This window comes from Molothrus aeneus, chromosome 15 (genome assembly GCF_037042795.1).
Source record: "Molothrus aeneus isolate 106 chromosome 15, BPBGC_Maene_1.0, whole genome shotgun sequence".
Taxonomy (NCBI): Eukaryota; Metazoa; Chordata; class Aves; order Passeriformes; family Icteridae; genus Molothrus; species Molothrus aeneus.
In genome coordinates, this window is record NC_089660.1 from 7870585 (window position 1) to 7890138 (window position 19554).

At 44.0% G+C, this 19554-nt stretch overlaps 1 protein-coding gene across 1 annotated transcript in view; it reads left to right on the forward strand.

Annotated features, from left to right (window-relative positions):
• The first annotated feature begins 1085 nt into the window (after window positions 1–1085).
• The window catches only part of RASGEF1C (RasGEF domain family member 1C), a 31858-nt gene continuing 13389 nt past the window's right edge, over window positions 1086–19554 (forward strand). The window contains exons 1-9 of the mRNA XM_066560070.1: window positions 1086–1262; window positions 2878–3000; window positions 5480–5617; window positions 10042–10254; window positions 12088–12162; window positions 15481–15576; window positions 16649–16751; window positions 16852–16931; window positions 17563–17658. Coding sequence (XP_066416167.1) covers window positions 1086–1262; window positions 2878–3000; window positions 5480–5617; window positions 10042–10254; window positions 12088–12162; window positions 15481–15576; window positions 16649–16751; window positions 16852–16931; window positions 17563–17658 — 1101 coding nt within the window. The remainder of the gene's footprint in view (window positions 1263–2877; window positions 3001–5479; window positions 5618–10041; window positions 10255–12087; window positions 12163–15480; window positions 15577–16648; window positions 16752–16851; window positions 16932–17562; window positions 17659–19554) is intronic.

The following is a 19554-nucleotide window of genomic DNA, read 5'->3' on the forward strand; positions in this document are numbered from 1 at the left end:
GTCCTGGAAGGGAGCACACACTGCTCTTTTCCCATCCATGTCCTATAATGCTGCCTCTAGCTGAGGGAGGAGCAGCTTCCAGGGGGGATTTCAGAGGCAGCTGGAGATGCTTTAAAGTTCTCAGGGCAAAATCTCTCATCCCCCTGCAGAAATTCAAAAACAAAACAACTTTGCTCAACAAGAGGAACATTCAAAGTTGATTGTAAACCACAAAATCAAGATGAAACCTAGAATGCAACCAGAAAAACCCAGATAAGTGAAATATAGGGATTTGAATCTGGGCTATGTGCTCAGAGTCTGCCTGGCCTCCTTTTCAGAAGTGCTGAGGACTGAGCAGCTCTAGTGAAAGCGATGAGTGCTCAGGATTTCTTTGAAACATTTATTTAGTACCTAAGTATAGATCTAGGACTGACTAACTTTGGGCTCCAAATATAGTTCAGGTGTCTGCCTTCTCACTCTTCCTCATTTCTCTTTTCCTTGCTATTTAATCTCTTCATCAGCTCCCACATTCTCTGTTTCCTCCAACTCCCTTCACTGTTCCATCCTCCCCCAGCTGACTCCTGCTCCCATCTCCTCACTCACTCTGACACCTCTGCTGTCCCATGGGAGCCACAGGGCTCCAATCCCAAGCAAGCTCTATGTGGCACCCCTTTTCTCTCCCTCACACCCTAAATTCTCCCTGCCTCGTTCTCAGGAGGGCAGAGGTTCAAACAAACTGCTTCATCCTGTTCAGGAACCTGCTGAGGTTTGTCCCAAGTATCTCCCTTCTCCTGTGTGGGCCTGCCCAGAGATGTCAGTGAAAAGGGAATCATCACAGCCACTCTTGACTGGGGGGAGCCCAAAGTAGCTGCCATCACTTTCTGGCCCAAAAGCATAAATCAAAATGTCCCATTTTCTGTGTTCTGCCCATTGCAGGCGTGATCTGCCAGTGCCAGCAATGAAAGAGATGTGGAGGTTAGCAAGAAGGGATCATGCTAATTTTGTGCACAGGAAGCTCTCATTAGTGGCTGTGTTGGTCAAATCAGCCAGAAGACAAATGTGGCTGTGGATCTGATGGATTTTGTCCCTGTCTCTTGCAGGAAGGCATGCCCCAAACACTGAGTTCTACCAGTATGTTTACCCCATGTGGCTTCAGCCCTCATCTACATACTTCAAAAGAAGGTGAACAAGGAGGACTGATCTTCCAGGATGGAAACCTTACCTCAGCATCTCTGGATGCTCTAATCCAGCATCTGATACCTACCACTGATTACTACCCTGAAGTAAGCAATTCACAGTATAATAAATGGCTTAATTTTGATGAATTGGGGCAGCACTTTATGCAAAAGTGAAAATGTGTTAAATTTTGAATTAAGAGGGCTCATTTAAAAGCTGCATACAATTAAAGCTTGGTAAATTGATGCATTGCTTTAAATGCTGTTTCACTGCTCTATAATTGTTCCCATGAAGAAGCAGATCCCAAAGATGATACTGCCTTTAAATAAGAGAACAGGGTTGGGGGGGAGCTGAGGTGGTGATGAATTAGTGATGTAGCAGTTGGAGCTTTTCAAAAATAGCAGCGCTTCCCAGAGAGGTTTAGAGAAAAACTGAAGCAAAGAACTCCCAAGTCTGAACTGGCATTAAATTAGCTGAGTTTCAGTGGCTGCTGAAGTCATCCAGGTTTGCCTGGATGTACAGAGCATTCCCTTGGTGATAACAGAGATGCTTCTTCTGGTGGGTTTATAATTTACCTGTATTGTATTCACAACTTTGCAGTCACTGGACAGCATAATCCAGATCCCAATCGTTGCTGTATCAGTGGAAATTAAGTGTTTCCTCACCAAGAGTGTGAGGATCTAAACTGGAAGCAGGTTTATGGTCCTGCAAGCTATTGACTTCACTGGATTTTCAGTGGAATTCAGACATCCTCAGTGGAATTCAGACAGAGTTTGACTGGAAGACTTTTAAGTGCTAATATATCTCCATGGCTTGTATTTCAAAGCACAGAGGAACATTGACTTCTGGGTACTTGAGGAGACTGGGAAAGTTATCAATGCAGAGCAGGCAGCATGTTTTAAATTACCCGGAGCTCAGTTTCTGATCAGCTAAAAATAAGTAATAAAGAAGCATCTCAATTAAAAAAAAAGGAACAAAAAGGCAATAAAAATAGGTAATGGGCAGATCAGGCTGTGAGATTTTCATTAGGCAGTGCATGATATGTAATATTATACCTGCTGCTTGGGAGCATGGCTGGGGCTGGGGGAAAGGAGATAATTCAGGTGCAAGGATGCAAGAAGGGGTCAGGATGCAACAGCTGAGACTTCATGCATGTATTTTAAATTCACTGCTGGAATAATTTGAATAATCCAAGGATTTATCCAGCAGACCTGCTTCCCACAGCTTCACAGATGTGGAACTGCATATGGTATGACTTGGCTGATAGAAATGAAATTTGGGGAGTTAATAGAATAAATGAAAGATTGCTTAAAATAGGCTGGATGATATCTGCAGGGCAATAGCAAGATGTGGCCGATGTGGGGGAGTCTGCAGCTCCCAACCCAGTACAAGACAGAGTTTCCTGCCCATTTAGCTGTACTGTCTCCAGCATCCTGGCTGGGCTGTCTCCTGTGCCTGGGCTTGCTCCTGCATGTTCTCTTCACTGGATGTTTGCCCAGGGTTTAGGCAACCGAGGGCTGGAGGTAGATGCTGTGGAGGAAGGAGATGCTGCTGCTCCTGTGCCCAGTGTAACCAGTTCCAGGGTCAGGAATTGTTTTGTCTTTTAGTTCCTAAAGGTCTTGCCAAGTAGAAATGAAAAAGCTGTGAAGTTCAAGGCTTTTACAGTCAATATTACCCACTGTGTGGCTGCTTACAGTAGGTCTCCTTGTCTTTCTCCTGCAGAAAGCCTATATCTTTACATTCCTGCTGAGTTCCAGACTCTTCATTGAACCCCATGAGCTTTTGTCCCGGGTTTGTCACAAGTGCATCGAGCAGCAGCGGCTGGATGACCCCGTGCTGGACAAGGTTAGTTTATGCTTACAGCAGAAAAATGTGAGGCGTTTTCAATGGATAGAAGATTCTGGGGCTCTGGTGTGTGTCCCTTCCACCCTTTAGATTGAAGGAATCTTTCTCATAAAGGATTTGCACTGAGATCCTGCCATTGAGGCATCCTGGTATCCATGTCTGAGAGCAATGTTTCAGGCAGTAGTCACTTCAATTCTTCTTCTAATTTTCCCTTTCCCCCTGTCTCAGTCTTCCCAGGTGACTTTCCTTCTTAACTCCTTTAAGGCTCTGGGGAAGCCTGCGGGATGCAAGGAGGTAGGACATAACCCTCACACACTGTTGGGTGCTGATGTCCACACACCACTCTCTCTCCCATTTTTACTTAATGTCTCTGCCCCTTTGCTTTCTTGCTCCTGGTACAGTGATATTTCCCCTTGGCCTTCCCTGTCACTTTGAGCACCATGTAACAGGGGGGCAGGTGCCCACCACCCTCCTGCCCTCTGCCCTCAGAGCACCAGGAATGGGCAGGAGCAGCAGTGGGGCCCTCACAGGTGAACAGAATGAGAAAATCCAAGCTGCTCCTGCCTCAGCACTCTTCCCACTTTGCCCCAGGGACTGTGCAGCCTGGTACAGTGTATGGGAACACATGTGCACCCTCTGGCAGTGCCACAGACAGTGCAGAGGTGATGGGTCCCACTGGATGCTGCTCGGTGCTGGGTTCTGCCCAAGCTCTCCTTGCTGCATTGGTGAACATTTGGTTGGTATGTTATTTATCTGGAGCAGGAGATGCACCTTCAGAGCAGGGGAGAGGGACAGAACATGCATTTGTTGGAAATTTCCAGAACTTCTGAAATGGTTTTCAGGATCAGGCTTTCCAGCTTTGAAACTGTGAGTTCGGCATCAAATACTGAGTCCCCAACATCTGACCATGTGCTTGTTTTTGCACAGACAGCTGGTTCCATGGGTAGCAGGAGCTCTGCCTTCACTGTGGAGAGCCATTCTCCAGAATGCTCAGCAATCCCAGACTTGGGTTACCCATACAGTCAGTGTTAATAGAAATATCTGTATGGGGTGAACCAGGCAAAACAAGTTTTCTAAGGTGTGAGGTTCCGTTCTCCAGTTCTGTGAGATACAGGTTTAGAAGAATTAAATGTGAGCATTGCAATGTTTTGCTGCTCATGAAACTTTTAAGAAATGAAAAACACTGTGTTATTAGGAAGACTTCTTATCTGCCTGAAGGTCATCTGGGTGTTGTAGCAATACAGGGCTGGTGGGACACAGCTGATTTTGTGTTCCTGAAAGTGGGGCTGATTTTGAAACCTTGTACACACAAAACATCTCATCCCATGTCCTGTGACTTGCACAAAGTCCTCTCCATCAATTCATAATGCAGTTTACACAGCTGGAGCAAATGTCTCCCCAGACCTTTGTAGTTTCCAATAAAGCTTTCCCTTCAGCAGCCACCTGCTGCTCTTTGAGCCTGAGTTTAATGCTAGCTGACAGCAGTTATTTTTAGAGATGTGGCTCATTGAAACCTGTTGTTGGTGGAAAGCTGAAATATGCATTTTGACCACCTTGGTTGAAAAACAAAGAGCCAGGGAGCTTAAGAGTATCATTTTTCCTGATTACAGGGTACACTTCAGCTGCAGTATGTGGGGATGCAGAAGAAGGCTGTTTGTTTCAGTCTGTGTTTTCTGTAAATAAAAATGCAGTTTGTTTTCTAACACCATTTCCTTTTCACATAACAGAGGATGAAAGCTTTGGGAGCAACCACACTGGCTGTCTTTTGACACAACACTAATGCACCAGTGGTGCCATTCTCTGCATTTCCCTCCTTGCCCCATCCCAATCCTCAGATAAATCTCCACCAGAAGTGGGCATCAGCTTTAAGCTGTGTGAGTGTCCTTGTCGCATCATGACCTTGAGCTCATGTGGGAAGAGAGCAACATTACCAGCAGACCAGATAAAGTTACAAAAATGCTGCTGTTCTGTTCATCTTTTTCTTCAGTGCATCTGCCACTGGTCACTAAACAGTTTTTTTTCATACAGCCAGAAAGCAAAGGAGCAAAAAACCCTCTTTGATGGTCAAGAAAGTCAATGCAATTTTTCAGAGAAGGATGAAAATATAGAAGGGTTGTAAGTACAAAAGGGAAGAACAAATGGTTCAAATCAGCAAAAAAGCCAGATGTTTTTAAAAAAGGTATAAAAGTTGCACCAACAAAATGTCCATCCAACCATAAAAAGGCCAATTGCATGTGCAGAATACTTAAATCTGCATGTAAAACAGGCAGTTGTGCATGCACCTGAGTTCTGGTACATTTTGCATGCCAAAATGTAATATTTGTGCACCACACTCTGTATGCATGTGTACAGGTTTTGCAGGTGCAACACAAATGCCTTCTTTGAAAACCTGGCCCCACGTTCAGTGACACACACAAAAAGTGAGAGGCTTTAATGAGTAATCATGTTTCAGTCCATCATTCAATGGTTTGCATTTCAGGCTCGAATCAGAAAGTTTGGACCCAAAATCTTACAGTTGCTGACAGAGTGGACAGAGACATTCCCGTATGACTTTCAGGAAGAGCGGATGATTGGCCATCTCAAAGACATGATTCACAGGATAGCTCCATGTGATGAGGTGAGGATACCTGACTTGGGATGTTCTGCTGATACATTGAGTTCGTTTTCCCACTTGGTTCCTCCTTTTCCTCTTTTTTCTGCATTCTGTTCCATGCCTCTTCCTGGATGCTCCCAGAGGGTTTTTTCCCAATAATGTAAAAACCTGGAGTATCTTCCCTGAAAGCTACATCTCTCTTTAGGTGCTCCTGGAGCAGTGAGCATTGGAATTTATCTCCTGCACATGGAACTGTAGGATAGCAGCATTCCCATTTTATAGAAGGAATATGTGAAGGAACAGCATAGACTGTCATTGCTGGTGACAATTCAAACAGTAGCAGAGCTGTGATCTCCCAAGCTATGATCATAGAATCACAGACTGCTTTGGGCTGGAAGGGACCTTAAAGACCATCTTGTTCCACATCCCTGCCATGGGCAGGGACACCTTCCTCTAGACCAGGTGGCTTCAAACCCTGTTCAATCTGGCCTTGAACACTTCCAAGGGTGGAGCATCCACAGCTTCTCTGGATCCAAGTTCTTATATTTAAAGAAAATACTAATATTAGTGGACATGTAGCTTGTCTGGGAGCATGGAGGTGGCAGAAGACAGCAGTGTGTGGCCTGCTGAGCACAGACTCAGGCTAGAGGTCTGTATGGTCCTGGGGTTCAAATATGTGAGCTCTGTGTGTGGCACAGTGGGCCACAGTGAATGGAGCCTCTGGAAGAGGCAAATTCAGGTGGGTGAACCCCATAAATTAATTCAGAAACATTAAAAAGACCACAAAGTTCATGAAAATAATAAGCAAATAGTACACTGAGAGTCTCTAATTACTTCTAGGTTAACTGTGGGATGTGGAAAAATTCAGTTCCACTGGCTGCATGAAGGCCTGGCCTTGAGCCACAGAGGGGAGCAGTCCAGCAGAACAGCAAGAACTTACCCATGAGGATGAGAGAGAGAAGAGGGGAGAGAGGACAGAAGGAATTAGCAGGGCTGCAGCACAACAACAATGAAATTGGGCTCTCCCATGCACATGAAATATAAATGGAAACAGCTGCTCTTGGACTGGGCTGGCAGCATGTGTGGCACTTCCAGGGAGCTGTAGGCTGGCATGGATTGACTGGCTGGGCTGGGAGGGAAGGGGTAGGACAGGGAAGCTGTGAGACATGGTGGAGGTGAAGGCAACAAATAATTCAGAAAGAGCCAAAGTGTCTTTAGTTCCATTAACCAGAGCAGTAGAATTCCCTCAAGGAAAAGAGGCAATGGACTTGCTCCTGGCCAGCCACAGCAAAAGATGCCTCGCAGCCCTTCAGCATCAGGAGTGAGGGAAACCCATGCAGACCCTCCAGAATTGTGTCAACAGTTTGTGTCCACCAAAGGGTGGAGAACAGGGACTTAGAATGTGCTCTTTAACAGCAGTAGTTGCCCTGATGAAGAATCACAAACGCTATAAATTAAATTTCTGCATGCAAAGCAGGGGTTTATTTGCCTAACCTGAGCAAGCACTGCCCACCTTTGCTCTGGAGCGTGCACAGCTGTGTACAAATCCTTGTGGGTGCCCTGGGGGGCCTCAGACTACATTAGTTTCAAATCATTGTTTTTCAGATATTACTAGGCACTGTAATTGCAAGTGATTATGCCTGAGCAAGATCAATAATTAATTTAAGAAACAGCTCATATCCTCCAAATGCAAATTTCCTTTTTTTTTAAGGGACAGAACAGAACAGTTATGGTGACCATTAGATTTTTGGAAGGAACTTGTTCCTGTTGTGAATCACAGAAGTTAAAGACTGAAAGATTTGTGATGTCATCCAGTCCATGTAGGTCAGTGCAGGATTTTCCCCTGCAGTGTCTGCTCCTGTTCTTTGTAGAGTCCACTTTCTAAGGGTTGTGATGTGCTTATAAAGGTGTCCATGCTGAGAAACATTTCTTAGTAAGTGCTGTGATTTGCATTTAGAGTTAGAAATTTTAATTAAAATTTGAGCTCCTAAGCCACCTGCTGAGGCCTGCTGTCTTCAGAGGAACTTTCCTAGTTAAGAACGAAACATTTTCTTTAAATATTAAACAGTAGTGTGCTTCTTTTGACTGTTAATGTGGCAGGGAAGTGAAATTGGTTGATAAGTCCAGCATGCAGCCCCTGTACAGTGGGGGGTCACTTTGTGCCAAGATAATTACCAGCACGTTGAAGGTAATGAACAATGTTGTTTTCAGTTCATGGATGTAGTTTAAAGAAGGCAGGAAAGGCTTTTAGAAAGGCAAAAGCAGGATTTTCTTTTTTTAATTTCTCTCTCAATATGCACAGAAAAGCTTTCTAAGCAAGGGTGCACCCAACTGATTTCCAGTGAGTCTCTTCAAGAGCTCTGATTTCTGTGTAATTGTTTGTGTCCTTTCAGTGTGTCTCTTTTTTTTCATTCTGTATTAGGTGGTTGGCATACCTGAGTCTTTGTTTACTGTTGTCTATATCTATTTTTTGTGCCATATTCCCTACAAAATGAGGTGAAACTAGATCTCTTGATAAAGATTTATTGAAAGACTGGCTAATATGCATGTCTTTCAAGCAATTTTATGCAGCTTTTTGGCTTTTTGTCCAAACTATGAAGAATTTGATACTGCATAGACATGGCTGGTCCAAGATTTTTCATCCAAACTCCTTTTAGATAGAGGAGCTGGGTTTCCAGCCAAGTTTTTTAGCCAGATGTTTTTTATTCATTAGGAGGCTTGGCTTTCAGTACTGTACCCCACCCCCAAAAAACTGAGTTTCCCATTTACAAAATAAGTTCACAAAATGCCAAAGATGTCTCTAGTTGAGTTTTCACTAAAAAATCCCACTGTGTTCACAGAGCTCCATAAGCTGTGTTGAGATTTGCAAACACACCTGGATGTAAAACAGAGAAATATTTAGGTGGTGCTCAGTAGTTTAGGTCCAGAACAGTCTTTGTTAATCAAAAGTGTGACCATCTGTTGACATGAGGATTTACATGAAGAAGGCCTTTACAGCTAATACACATCAGTAACAGATAGAAACTGAAGGAGTGGGGTTTTCCTCAGTCAATTTTCACTCCACCTTTGGGATTTGATTCCAAATACATTGTGTGTTGTCATTCTCCAAGAAATGTCCCTCCTGCCTTCTGGGGACTTGCTTCATTTCAGACTTAACAGCTGTTTTACAAATAAAAGGCTGACTTATTCTGCTCATCTGGTACATGTTCTAGCCCAGCTCAAGAGAGCATCTTCCTTAAGTGAAAGGAGAGCAATGTGAAACCTTTTGTTAGAAAAGCTGCATCAAAGTTACAAAGTGTTGTGGCAAAAGTTGAAGCCCTTGGGATGTTGTCAAGGTCTCCAGCCTTTCCTACCCTGTCATGAAGACAGAGTAGATGTGAGAAGTTATTCTTCACTGTGAAGTAGGAGGAGGTGCTGTCTCCAATGTGCAGATTGGATTCTGTGCAGCTGAGAAGAGCACGGACTCTGGTTCCTTGAACACTTAAAATGTGAATGTTGTCAATGCCTAACACTGAAGACTATCCACAGCCTACAAAACTCTGAAGACAAGGGCTGGATCTAAACCATGGGATGACTTCCCAAAGGCTCACTTAAGCTGCATCCAGCTTGGGACACAGGTGTGTGCTGTTCTTTGTGGTGAGGCACAGTCTAGCCAAGGACATTTCCAGTTAACCTTATCCTTAGAACCCACCCAGCAGTTCTGTTATCTCAGTTTTGTGATGTCTGCACCTGTCAGTCATGAACAGTTGAAGTAATTTTTTTCTGCCCATCCTCCATGGCCAGAGACTCCATTCATTGTCTGTAAAGAGTTGCTCCAGCTCTGAGAACAACCTGGGCAGGTTGGTAATGATGATCCTGCTGAGCACATGGCTGTGCTTGGAATACAATATGAGCTTCCTTCAGCAGCAATTAACATTTGGATATTAAATACTCAAAGCTACACAATGCTCCAGCCACTCCAGCTGGGTAGCAAGCAGCTGCAAGCTTCTTCTGCATTCGGGTCAAAAGGATGGAGAAAATAGCATTAGAAACATTTCCTATTCTGAATAAATAAGAGGTGACAAAGCAGCATTAACAGGTAGAGTTCTCAGCCAAAATGCAGCTGACATAAAAGATAGTTACCAAAAGCTGCTGTGCTCCAGAGAGCTGCAGTAACTCATGTGGTAGCTTTGCCTCTCCTTTGAGCCTGATGTTGGCAGCAATCTGGAGTATCAGTGCCAGCACAACCCACCAGTCCTGCCTGCCTCTTCTCTCGTCTGCAGACTCTGTGTCCAGAGCACAGAATTGTAATTAAGCCAACTGGTTATTCTGAAATAGGCTTGTTGGAAATAAAATGGTAACCTGTTGCTGCCTTAGGAGTATTTTGCAGAAAGGAAAATTCAGCACAAAAAACCCACTCCAATGTCAAGTTTTCTGGGTGGCTTATGTTTCTCTCCCTGTCTCTCCAGGCTTACTGGAAAAAGATGAATCAGCTTTTGCAAGCCCTGAATCAGAAGCTTGCAACCCTCAGCCATGGGCAAGAAGGGATTGTCAAGATCAGTACTGCTGTCTCTGATAAGCTGGTTGCCTTTAAAACTAAACCTCCATCAATTCAGAGAGAAATCCTGAGTGTCTGCAGTGACCCTTACACCCTGGCTCAGCAGCTGACACATGTGGAGCTGGTAAGTGGGAATGGTTCCCAACTTGTGCAGCCAGAGATGTTATTTTAAGCCATCAGCTGCTAAGTATTCCAGACATAACCAAAAAATGTCTGCACTGCTGCAGCCTATCCCATGCTGTATCAGCACTGCAGCAGGAGGCAGGGTTTGACAGGTTAAGAGATGCTTGGCAAGAAAACTATATATCAGAGTGTCCCTGTGCAGCTTGGAGCAGGTCACTGTACTTCTGCTTGCTTGTTTGTGAAATGAGAATCTATCCCATCAAAGTCAAGTCCTAGGAATGTCACTTTTATAAGGTGCTCAGAGCCCCACAAGCTCTGCAGGTGCTATTGAAATGGTCATTTATAAATGACCCTTTATAAATGGCTGGTCATTTAAAAATGGCCTTTATAAAAGGCTGGTCATTAAGCTATTTATAAATTTGGAAGAAATTTTAGCAGTTCAAATCCATTTCTGCAGATACACAAAGAAGTGGGTTGTCTGATGTGCCATTCATTCTTCCCTTTGGGATTTTGTGCATGGACATATAAGGGTGTGCAGATACCACCCCCACAAATTCCTGCTGTTCCCCCTGTGCTGGGCTGCAGTCTGCTCCCAAACAGGCTCTTGTGTGAAAAATTGCAGTGCTGGAGCCTTGGTTGTGCTGCACACCCTTCTCCCAGGGTCAGGTCCTCCCCACAGACCTCCTGGGTGTGCACAGAGAACATAAAACATTGCTGCCATCTGCAGACCTCTCCTTGCTCTGGTGCCCTGCTGCCTGTCCTGCTTCCCTCTGCTCATCCTGCAGGGGAAGGATGGAAAAACAAAACATGAAATGCACTGTGGATTGGAGTGAGTAGTAGGAAATCAGAAATTCAGATTTCTGATGATAGTTTATATTCTGTTTGTCGAGAAATTGAATGGATATTTTTCAGAACATGCAGCTTTGGCTCTCTTTGCTTTATGAAATTTAAGCCAGAGAGTAGAAGTCCTTTTGCATGGAGGTTTTCCTTGCTTTTGTTTTTTTCCTCTTCCACAGTGCAACTGTCTTCCAAGGGGAAATTCCCTGTAACTGGGGCTTCACTGCCTTTTTAAAACAGATCCAGCCAGAGATTTTAATTCCAGTGTACTGTAATCAATTCTCTCTACCTTCTCTTTCATTGCTATGTCTGATTCATCAAGTGCTCTGCACTGAAACTGTCTGATGCTTATTTGTTAGTAAGAATTATTTGATACTTATTTAAAACAGTTATTGATTAGTAAGAGCCCTATACAGTTATCAGTGTTTGGGTGAGAGGGCCAGAGAAAAAGCCTAGGACTAGACATAAAATTTTCCCTTGACCAGAATTACCATTTATTTTATTGTTGCTTGAGTATTCTAAGTTTGGATTGTAGGAATTACAAAATACCTCCTCTAAAATACCTTTCTGGCCTACAACCTACTGAAAATGTTTATTTTTCTAATAAACACGTTTAAGGAGAGTGAAAAGCCTAGCAGGAGGGTCAGTGTGTTGTTGGAGCTGCCACATTTTTTTCAGGAGCTGCTGGAGGTGGCCTCTCTTTTACTAAGAGGGAGCACCAAGCAGAACTGAAGTCTGCTGGCTCCCTGTGCATCCAGCACAGTGGAGGGGACTCTTACTGTGGCTTGTCAGTATTTATTCTAATTTTCTTTTTTCTGCTGACATAGTTCTAATTGTTGTTATGAATTTTAATGTCCAGTTAGTTGGCTGTGTAGCAGCTCAGTGACACCACTCAGTGCTGACAGAAAATGATGTTGTTTTATCAAGAGAAACAGAAGATATTCTGGGGTGCTTTCTTATTTTTCCCTCTCTCTTCCCACTTCCCTACCCTCAACAGGAAAGACTAAGTCACATTGGACCTGAGGAGTTTGTGCAGGCTTTTGTCCATAAGGACCCTCTGGATGGCACCAAGGTATGGTTTCTCCACACACAAAGTGTCTCCTGTGACCACAGTTTGTGCAGTTGTGACGAGGTCCCCACGAGCAGGGACACAAGCTGACATGGGCCAGGCCAGCTGGTGGCCTGTGCTGTCATGGCCAGGATGGGAACCTGCTGGCAGAGCTGACACTGGCAGGTCACTGCCATTCCTCCCTGCTGACAAACTGGCCACCACCCTGCTGTGCTCTCAGGCTTGTTCCTCCCAAGCTCTTTGAGTGGGACAGATGCTTGTGGCTGTAGACAGCCAGGGAATGTCTGCTGCTCTGCTGAAGGACTGAAGGGTCTGGGTGTGATGTAATGGCCTCAGTGTGTGCCCAGACACCACAGCCATGAGTCAGTGAGTCATGAATCAACTCTTCTCTCTCTACACAATAACCCAAAGCACCACAGGGAACAGAGTGCCTGATCAGGGCTTCATCCAAAGGCTGTGAAAGCCACTTGGAGTCTTTCCACTGATTCCACTGAGGTTTGAAGTAACATTTCAGTGAGTGCCTCAATAAGGAAAGAGGCTTCCTAGCTGGAGAGGGAGTCAGAGATTTCACATACTGTCTGAAAAGAAAGGATGGAAAATTCTTGCCCTGGACTGTGTATACATTCCAACTGAGATCATACATCAATGGCTGAATTTCCTCATTGGATCCTCAAAGGTATCAGGAAGACCTGTGTCTGTACTGCTGCACAAAGAGCACCAAAATAGCTTGTAATGGGGAAAAGATGGATGGATGGATGGATGGATGGATGGATGGATGGATGGATGGATGGATGGATGGATGGATGGATGGATGGATGGATGGATGGATGAAATGTGCAACATTGGGCCCTTTCCTTCTTGCCTTGCACTTGTGGAGATTCTGCAGTTTGTTTCAGCGTGAGGGAAATAGGGAGAGATGGAGTTCCAGGTATTCTGGGCATTGTTCACATTCCTTAGAAAAGAGCTCAAAGGCGGCAAATGTGTGTCAGAAACACAAGTACCAAACCAGCCACAGTGAGATTTCAGCCACCTGGGCTTCATATCAGCAAGGCTGATCACAGTGGGATCACAGTCTGGAGCTTTTCTTCAGGCTCTGAGTGGTTGATTTAGCAAAGCTTCTGTGCCAAGATATAGCCCAGGGGGAGAGCATTGCACACAAAATCACAAAACAGTTTAGGTTGGAAAAGACCTTTAAGATCATCAGCTCCAACCCTTAGCCTAGCACTGCCAAGGCCACCACTAAACCATGTCCTCAGGTGCCACACCCATACATTTTTTGAACACTTCCAGAGATGGTGATTCCACCACTTTCCTGGGCAGCCTGTTCCAATGCCCAACTACCCTTTCAGTGAAGAATTTTTTCCTAATATCTAATCTAAACTTCTTCTGGTACAACTTGAGGGCATTTCCTTTTGTCTTGCTGCTTGTTACTTGGGAGAAGAGACCAACCCTACAACCTCCTTCCATGGAGCTGTGGAGAGCAAGAAGGTTCCCCCTCTTTGTCTCCAAGCTGAGCTCCCTCAGCTGCTGCTCCTCAGATCTGTGCCCCATACCCTTCCCCAGCTCCTCTGCCCTTCTCTGGACACATCTTGGGACAAAGTAGCACCAACCTTATGTGGAGTCATATTCCCTGACCCATGGAGAACATCCCTGTCAGACACAGGGAGTTGGCTCAGGTCTGAATTCCCTCCAGCTGGAGATCATATTAAACATCTTTCTTGCATGAGGGCTTCAAAAGGCTTCACTTATGAATGTTTATCAAGCATTCTGAGCTGCAGATGGAAGATGCTTGGGAGGTGCTAAATATTGCTGCCATTTATAAAGCTTAACCTTTAAAAAGCAGTCTGTCTCCACTTTACTGTTGCACATTTTTCACAAGTTTTGCATTATTAGCTCTGGCTCTTACGCCCTGGCACAGGACAGCAGTTCTGAGATGGAAATACTATTTTCAGAACAAAACCTGGGGTTTGTGTACTTTTTGCTGCAATAGGAAACAAGAAACAGCACGTGAAAAGGAGCTGCTATAGTTAGACTGGGGCTGATTTGGGTTTCCTTTGGGTTTTTGATATTTACGTGCTGCTTGCTAACATTTACTTTTGAGATGTTTTAAAAATACACTTTTATTGTGTTTGTAGTCTATTCATAAAGTGGCTCAGAATTTCAGTCCTGTTAGGCTTTGCTCCTCCACAGCATGGTACTGTGATTTCTGTTCCTAAACACGTCTGTATACAGAATCACAGGTGAATATTTTCTTACTTGGAGTTCCTTGGGAATCATATTAAGCCAAGGGGTTCTTTTTGCCTTACATAATATGGGTGATCCCATTGACATTAATGGATCTTTGCTCATGCATTATGATTTTCCTCTTAGTGACATGTGTTTATGGTGCCTCTGGGAAATGATCATCCTAATAAAACAAAAATCAGTATTCTCTGGTACCCTCTAGTGGATGTTCCTGAATGTTCAGACAAATCTCTTGAACTTTAGAGGGCTGTGTCCTAGATGGATTGTCTAAGAGTTTAAAGCTGGGCAAAGCACTTGAATTCTTACAATCCCAAGCAACATATTCAGGCTGTGTGAAAAAATTTTCTGTTGATGACAAAGGAACTGAAAGACTTCAGCCAAGTCTCTGCTCACATAGTCTGTATCAGTTATGGGAATTTATGTTAAATTTTATATAAATAAGTGAAAAATGTGCTTCTTCTAATGGCTTTTATCAGTGAAGTGCTTCTGGCAGGTAAGTGACCTGCTCAAACACAGCCATCCAGGCAGAGCTGGTTGCTAAGAACCTGTTTTTCTGAAAACTCTCTAAGGAAAATAGTGGTTTTTTCATAAAAAATCAACCAGAACTGTGTTTTCTCTTGTTTATCTCTTGTACACTTCACTAAATTCTGGTCCCTCCCCTCCAGAAAAGGACTGTGGGTGATTTTATTTACTGAGGTGGAGGAAATCCTGGAATCAAAGTCACAAACTGAGCCTGCTGTGGAAGACTGTGCCTGTCTTATTTTGTCTGCACGTCCTTGTTGATGTCAGAATCCTGCAATGCCTCAGCTGTTTGTATCCCAGTGAACAAGGGTCAGTGCAGACTCTCAGTGAACACTTGCTGCAGGCAAAATGGTGCTGTTTTTGGACACCAGTGTGAATTGTGCATTGTGACACACCCAGGCATCCACAGGATTTTTTTAAATGGGCCCTTAAATGCACAGTCTTCCATGAGCAAGAGAGAGATGTGGCCAGTAATTACCTTTGTGCAGTATTCATCTTAGTGATCAGGTCACTGACTGGAACACAGTTACATCTTCCTGTGCTTTTTCCCCCCAGACTTGTTTCAGTGAGCAGAAGAAGACAAGTAACCTTGAGGCCTATGTGAAATGGTTCAATAGACTCTGCTACCTGGTAGCAACAGAAATTTGCATGGTAAGTTACAAATATGTGCCACGTTTTACCACATACCTGAAGTACCACGCTGAGATTTTATATTAATAAGCAATCCTGGGGATTTATTTCTTATGACCCAGCTAAGCATCTGATGGTAAGTTTTAATAGTGTTGCACTTGCAGAAGAGACCTGATAAATGACAAACATATTGCAAAACAGAGGTGGTGCCACACAGGGGAATGCACTGCTCTCTTGATGTAGTAGGAGCACAGTGTGGAATAATGAACCCTGCAGGGAAAAAGAGAGGAAAAAAATGCCTTGAGTTATCCTGTGAGATTTCTGCCAGCAAAGATTCTAGCAGAGCCGTATTTGTTATCTGTCATCCTAAAGATCTGCGCTGTGTGTGAATTCCCACTCCATGGCTCTCTGTCCTGCTGCCCATTAATGTAGCTGTGGCTGTTGTTTCTTAACTCGTAGTGGTTTTAGTTTGTTTAACTTGGTCCCATCAAAATGAAATTCATGTTTTCCTCTTTGGAAAGGGTATGGAAGGGAAGAATAGTAATAGTTTAAAGAGCCTAGATAGCCTGTGACACATGAGAATTACCATTTGAAGATCATCTTTGGAAAAGTTAGGGTGATTCCAGTCCAATTAAAATGTGTATTTAAAATGCTACCATTTGGTCTGGCCTATTGCTAAAGGGAGAGGGGAAAGGGATTAATGCAATGAAACAGGCTCTTTCTGAGACAGAGATGCTGCTGTTACAGGGGTGTGAAATCCTGCCCTTGGGGAAGTCTGTGCTGATGAGCCTATGGACTCGGGGAGGCCAGCAGGGACCTGAGTCTGTGCTTGGGCTGCCTGTTCCAGCACTGAGACAGTCACTGGGGCTGGGAATCGCCATGAATTTCTTCTGTGTCACTGCAGTGAAAGCTTTGATTTCAGAGGCTGCCAGTCACCAGCATCCACTGGATTGTGGAACAGAATTAGGGCCAGTGACTGAAAGCAGATGGCCCAGGCTGTGCATGAAGCCCCACAATGCATGGAACAAATGCTTAGGATGACCTCCAATTCTGCATATGCTCATTACAGAGACTCATTTATTTTAATTTACAGCCTGCAAAAAAGAAGCAGCGAGCACAAGTCATCGAATTCTTCATCGACGTTGCCCGAGAGTGCTTTAACATAGGGAATTTTAATTCACTGATGGCAATCATTTGTAAGTACAGCTTCTAACCAGGTCCTCCATCAGCTGTCACAGATGAAAAAGCAAACCCAGCTCTTATCAATGGCTCTGTTTTTTTCTCTCTCACTCATAGCTGGAATGAACATGAGTCCAGTTTCCAGGCTAAAGAAGACTTGGTCAAAAGTGAAAACAGCCAAATTTTTCATTCTGGAGGTAAAAAAAAATTAATCCCTGATGCACTGCTTTAATTATATGCAGGATATTTTTGTTTGGGAATTTTACATTGTTATCCAGGTGTGAGATGTGTGGAGACACATTTCAGAGGCAGAGAGCCTGATTCTAAGCTGAAATACCGCAGGCGTAGTGAGGAGGGTGTAAAGCTGATGATATGTAGAGGGGATTCAGAGTACTCAAATAAATAAGAGGAATTAAAAAACCCCAAAGTATAAACCTATATGCACGTCACAGTGCTTCTAGTGATGCATGTTTTGTTGGGCCTTGGGCACAATGCTGAATGTAAAGCTCCCGATCTATACCTTGGACGTTGAGTGAAGACCCCACAATATTTTTCATTGAGAATTCCAGGATTTGGCACAGAATGTGCAGTGCTTATTCTTCACATAAAAGCTCAGTAAGCTGTCAGTAGAAATATCAAAGGTATAAACAGCCATGAGTTGTAGACCTCTGATTGCATCCTTGGGGCTCTGCAGGCATGTGGATTTTGAAATGTACATTTTGAAGATGGAGGCTCTGCTCTGCTCATAGTTTGCTACAACTGAGTGTAAAATTGTCTTTAGAGGGCCCAGGCTACTTTCTAACCAACTGTGTTGTTTTGTGCATGTAGCACCAGATGGACCCTACTGGAAACTTCTACAACTACCGGACAGCGCTGCGGGGAGCTGCTCACAGGTCCCTCACTGCTCACAGCAACAGGGAGAAGGTGGGTGTGAGCACAGCCCATCCCTCCCCACAGGGCTGGGGTATAGGGTTTGCAGGGAAACCCCAGTGGAGGGAGAAAAGATGAGGAGGACTCCATCTTATCAGAAGTCTAATTAATTACTTTATCATACTGTATTACATTACATCTAAACTGAATCTGCCAAGCACTCCACTGCACAGAGTCTTGTGACTGTCAGCCAACAGTCCTGACACCATACCTGGATTCAATTGGTCAGTGAATCAAAACACTCACACCAGAATCCAGTTATCAATTCCCTTCAGGTAAACAATCTTCCACAATGCATTCCATTTGTGCACAAACACAGGCGCCATAAATGAGATAAGAATTGTTTTTTCTTTCTCTGAGGCTCAGAGAATGTGAAACCCAGAAATATTATTGGGAAGAATTGTGTCTGTGAAGAGAAATATGCATTTCTCCTGGGAGTCAGTGGCTCCAACACTTGATGAGGATGCTCTCCTCCCTTCCATGGGTCACCAGTGCAAGGCCTGTGTGCTTCAAGATGCAACTGGAAATGTAAAATGTGGGGGAAAAAAAAGTGATTGAAAGTGTCTCTATAGGATCAAAGCAAATCCTTGTGGACTTGCTGTCAGACATTGGGAGGGCTAGAGAGGGCAGGACACACACCATGGAGAAGTTTGTTGCAAGTGTCTCTACATCCCTGGAAAATCCACACTGTTTAGATTGATAAACCTGATGGAACAGGTATTCCAGACTGAAAAGACTTTTATTTTGGTGGTGGAGCAGGAGCCTGGCAGAGGCAGGTGGAGCTGTGCTTGGTTACAACTGTGCCCCAGGCTCTGGCACAGAAGCCCCTATTGTGTGATGTGTGAGGTGAGATGGAGAGCAAAGGGCACAGCAATGGAGGCGAGGTGGATCTCCATTTACATTAGGGAAAGATGATTTATCACAAGTCCTGCAAGGGAGTCTAGCCTAAATCCTTTGCAGCAAATTTGGGGTGATATTCTGTCCTTGTGAATTTTCATTTCATGTGGTTGTTGCTCTCATCTTAGTGAGCAAGAACTGAAGTGTTTTATCAATGTTCATGGTAGATGTGGAGCTTTCTGACATGTCACTGATGCTGCAAAAATCAGATTGACAAGATGCTAGAGTGTAGAATCCTCCTGGCCCCAGTATGTTTCTTGTTAATTTTCTTATTCCTCCATTCAATTCTTTATTTTTTTGGTATGTGAAAAAAGGTTTGTGTTTTACACTGCAATTGCCCATAATCATAAATGGGTAATCTCTGCACTAAGCATGGCAGAGCTGAAGTAGATGCTGCATGAACAAGCACAATATGGAATTTAGTATTCATTCACTAGAGGAGCCCAGCCAGATGCTAATCTCACACCCCTGTAAATTTGATGTAAATCTGCTGAAGCTAATGGAATCTCACAGCATTTACAGTGAAATGAGATCAGCATCTGGTGGCAGGCTGACTCAGCTGCAATGGGAGTGCACTGAAAAGCACTTCTCTATGCAAAGGAGGCATCATTTGGATGTGTGTGACTGGAAAAGCAATCCTTTCAACTCTCACACACTGCAGTAAGGACCTGTCAGTCTGAGATGCTTTTGCAGTTTAGCTCTTCTGCAACCATCATAGATATTCAAACCAGTTGCTTTATTGTTTGACTTAATTTCCTGTGAAGTTAGCAATCTCTGTCATATCTCTACCCCCAGCTGGTTAATACTGATGGCAGAGAGGTTATCAGACTGAAAGGAATCTATTTTACATCAGAAAAAGCCCATATTCTGTTTTTCTTGTGTAGACAACATTAGTTCAGGAAAATGCTCCAGGATATGATTTGGTAGCTGCTCATACTGGGTATTTTACAGTGTCAGATACAGCAGATCATGGAATGCTTTCTGTAGGATTAA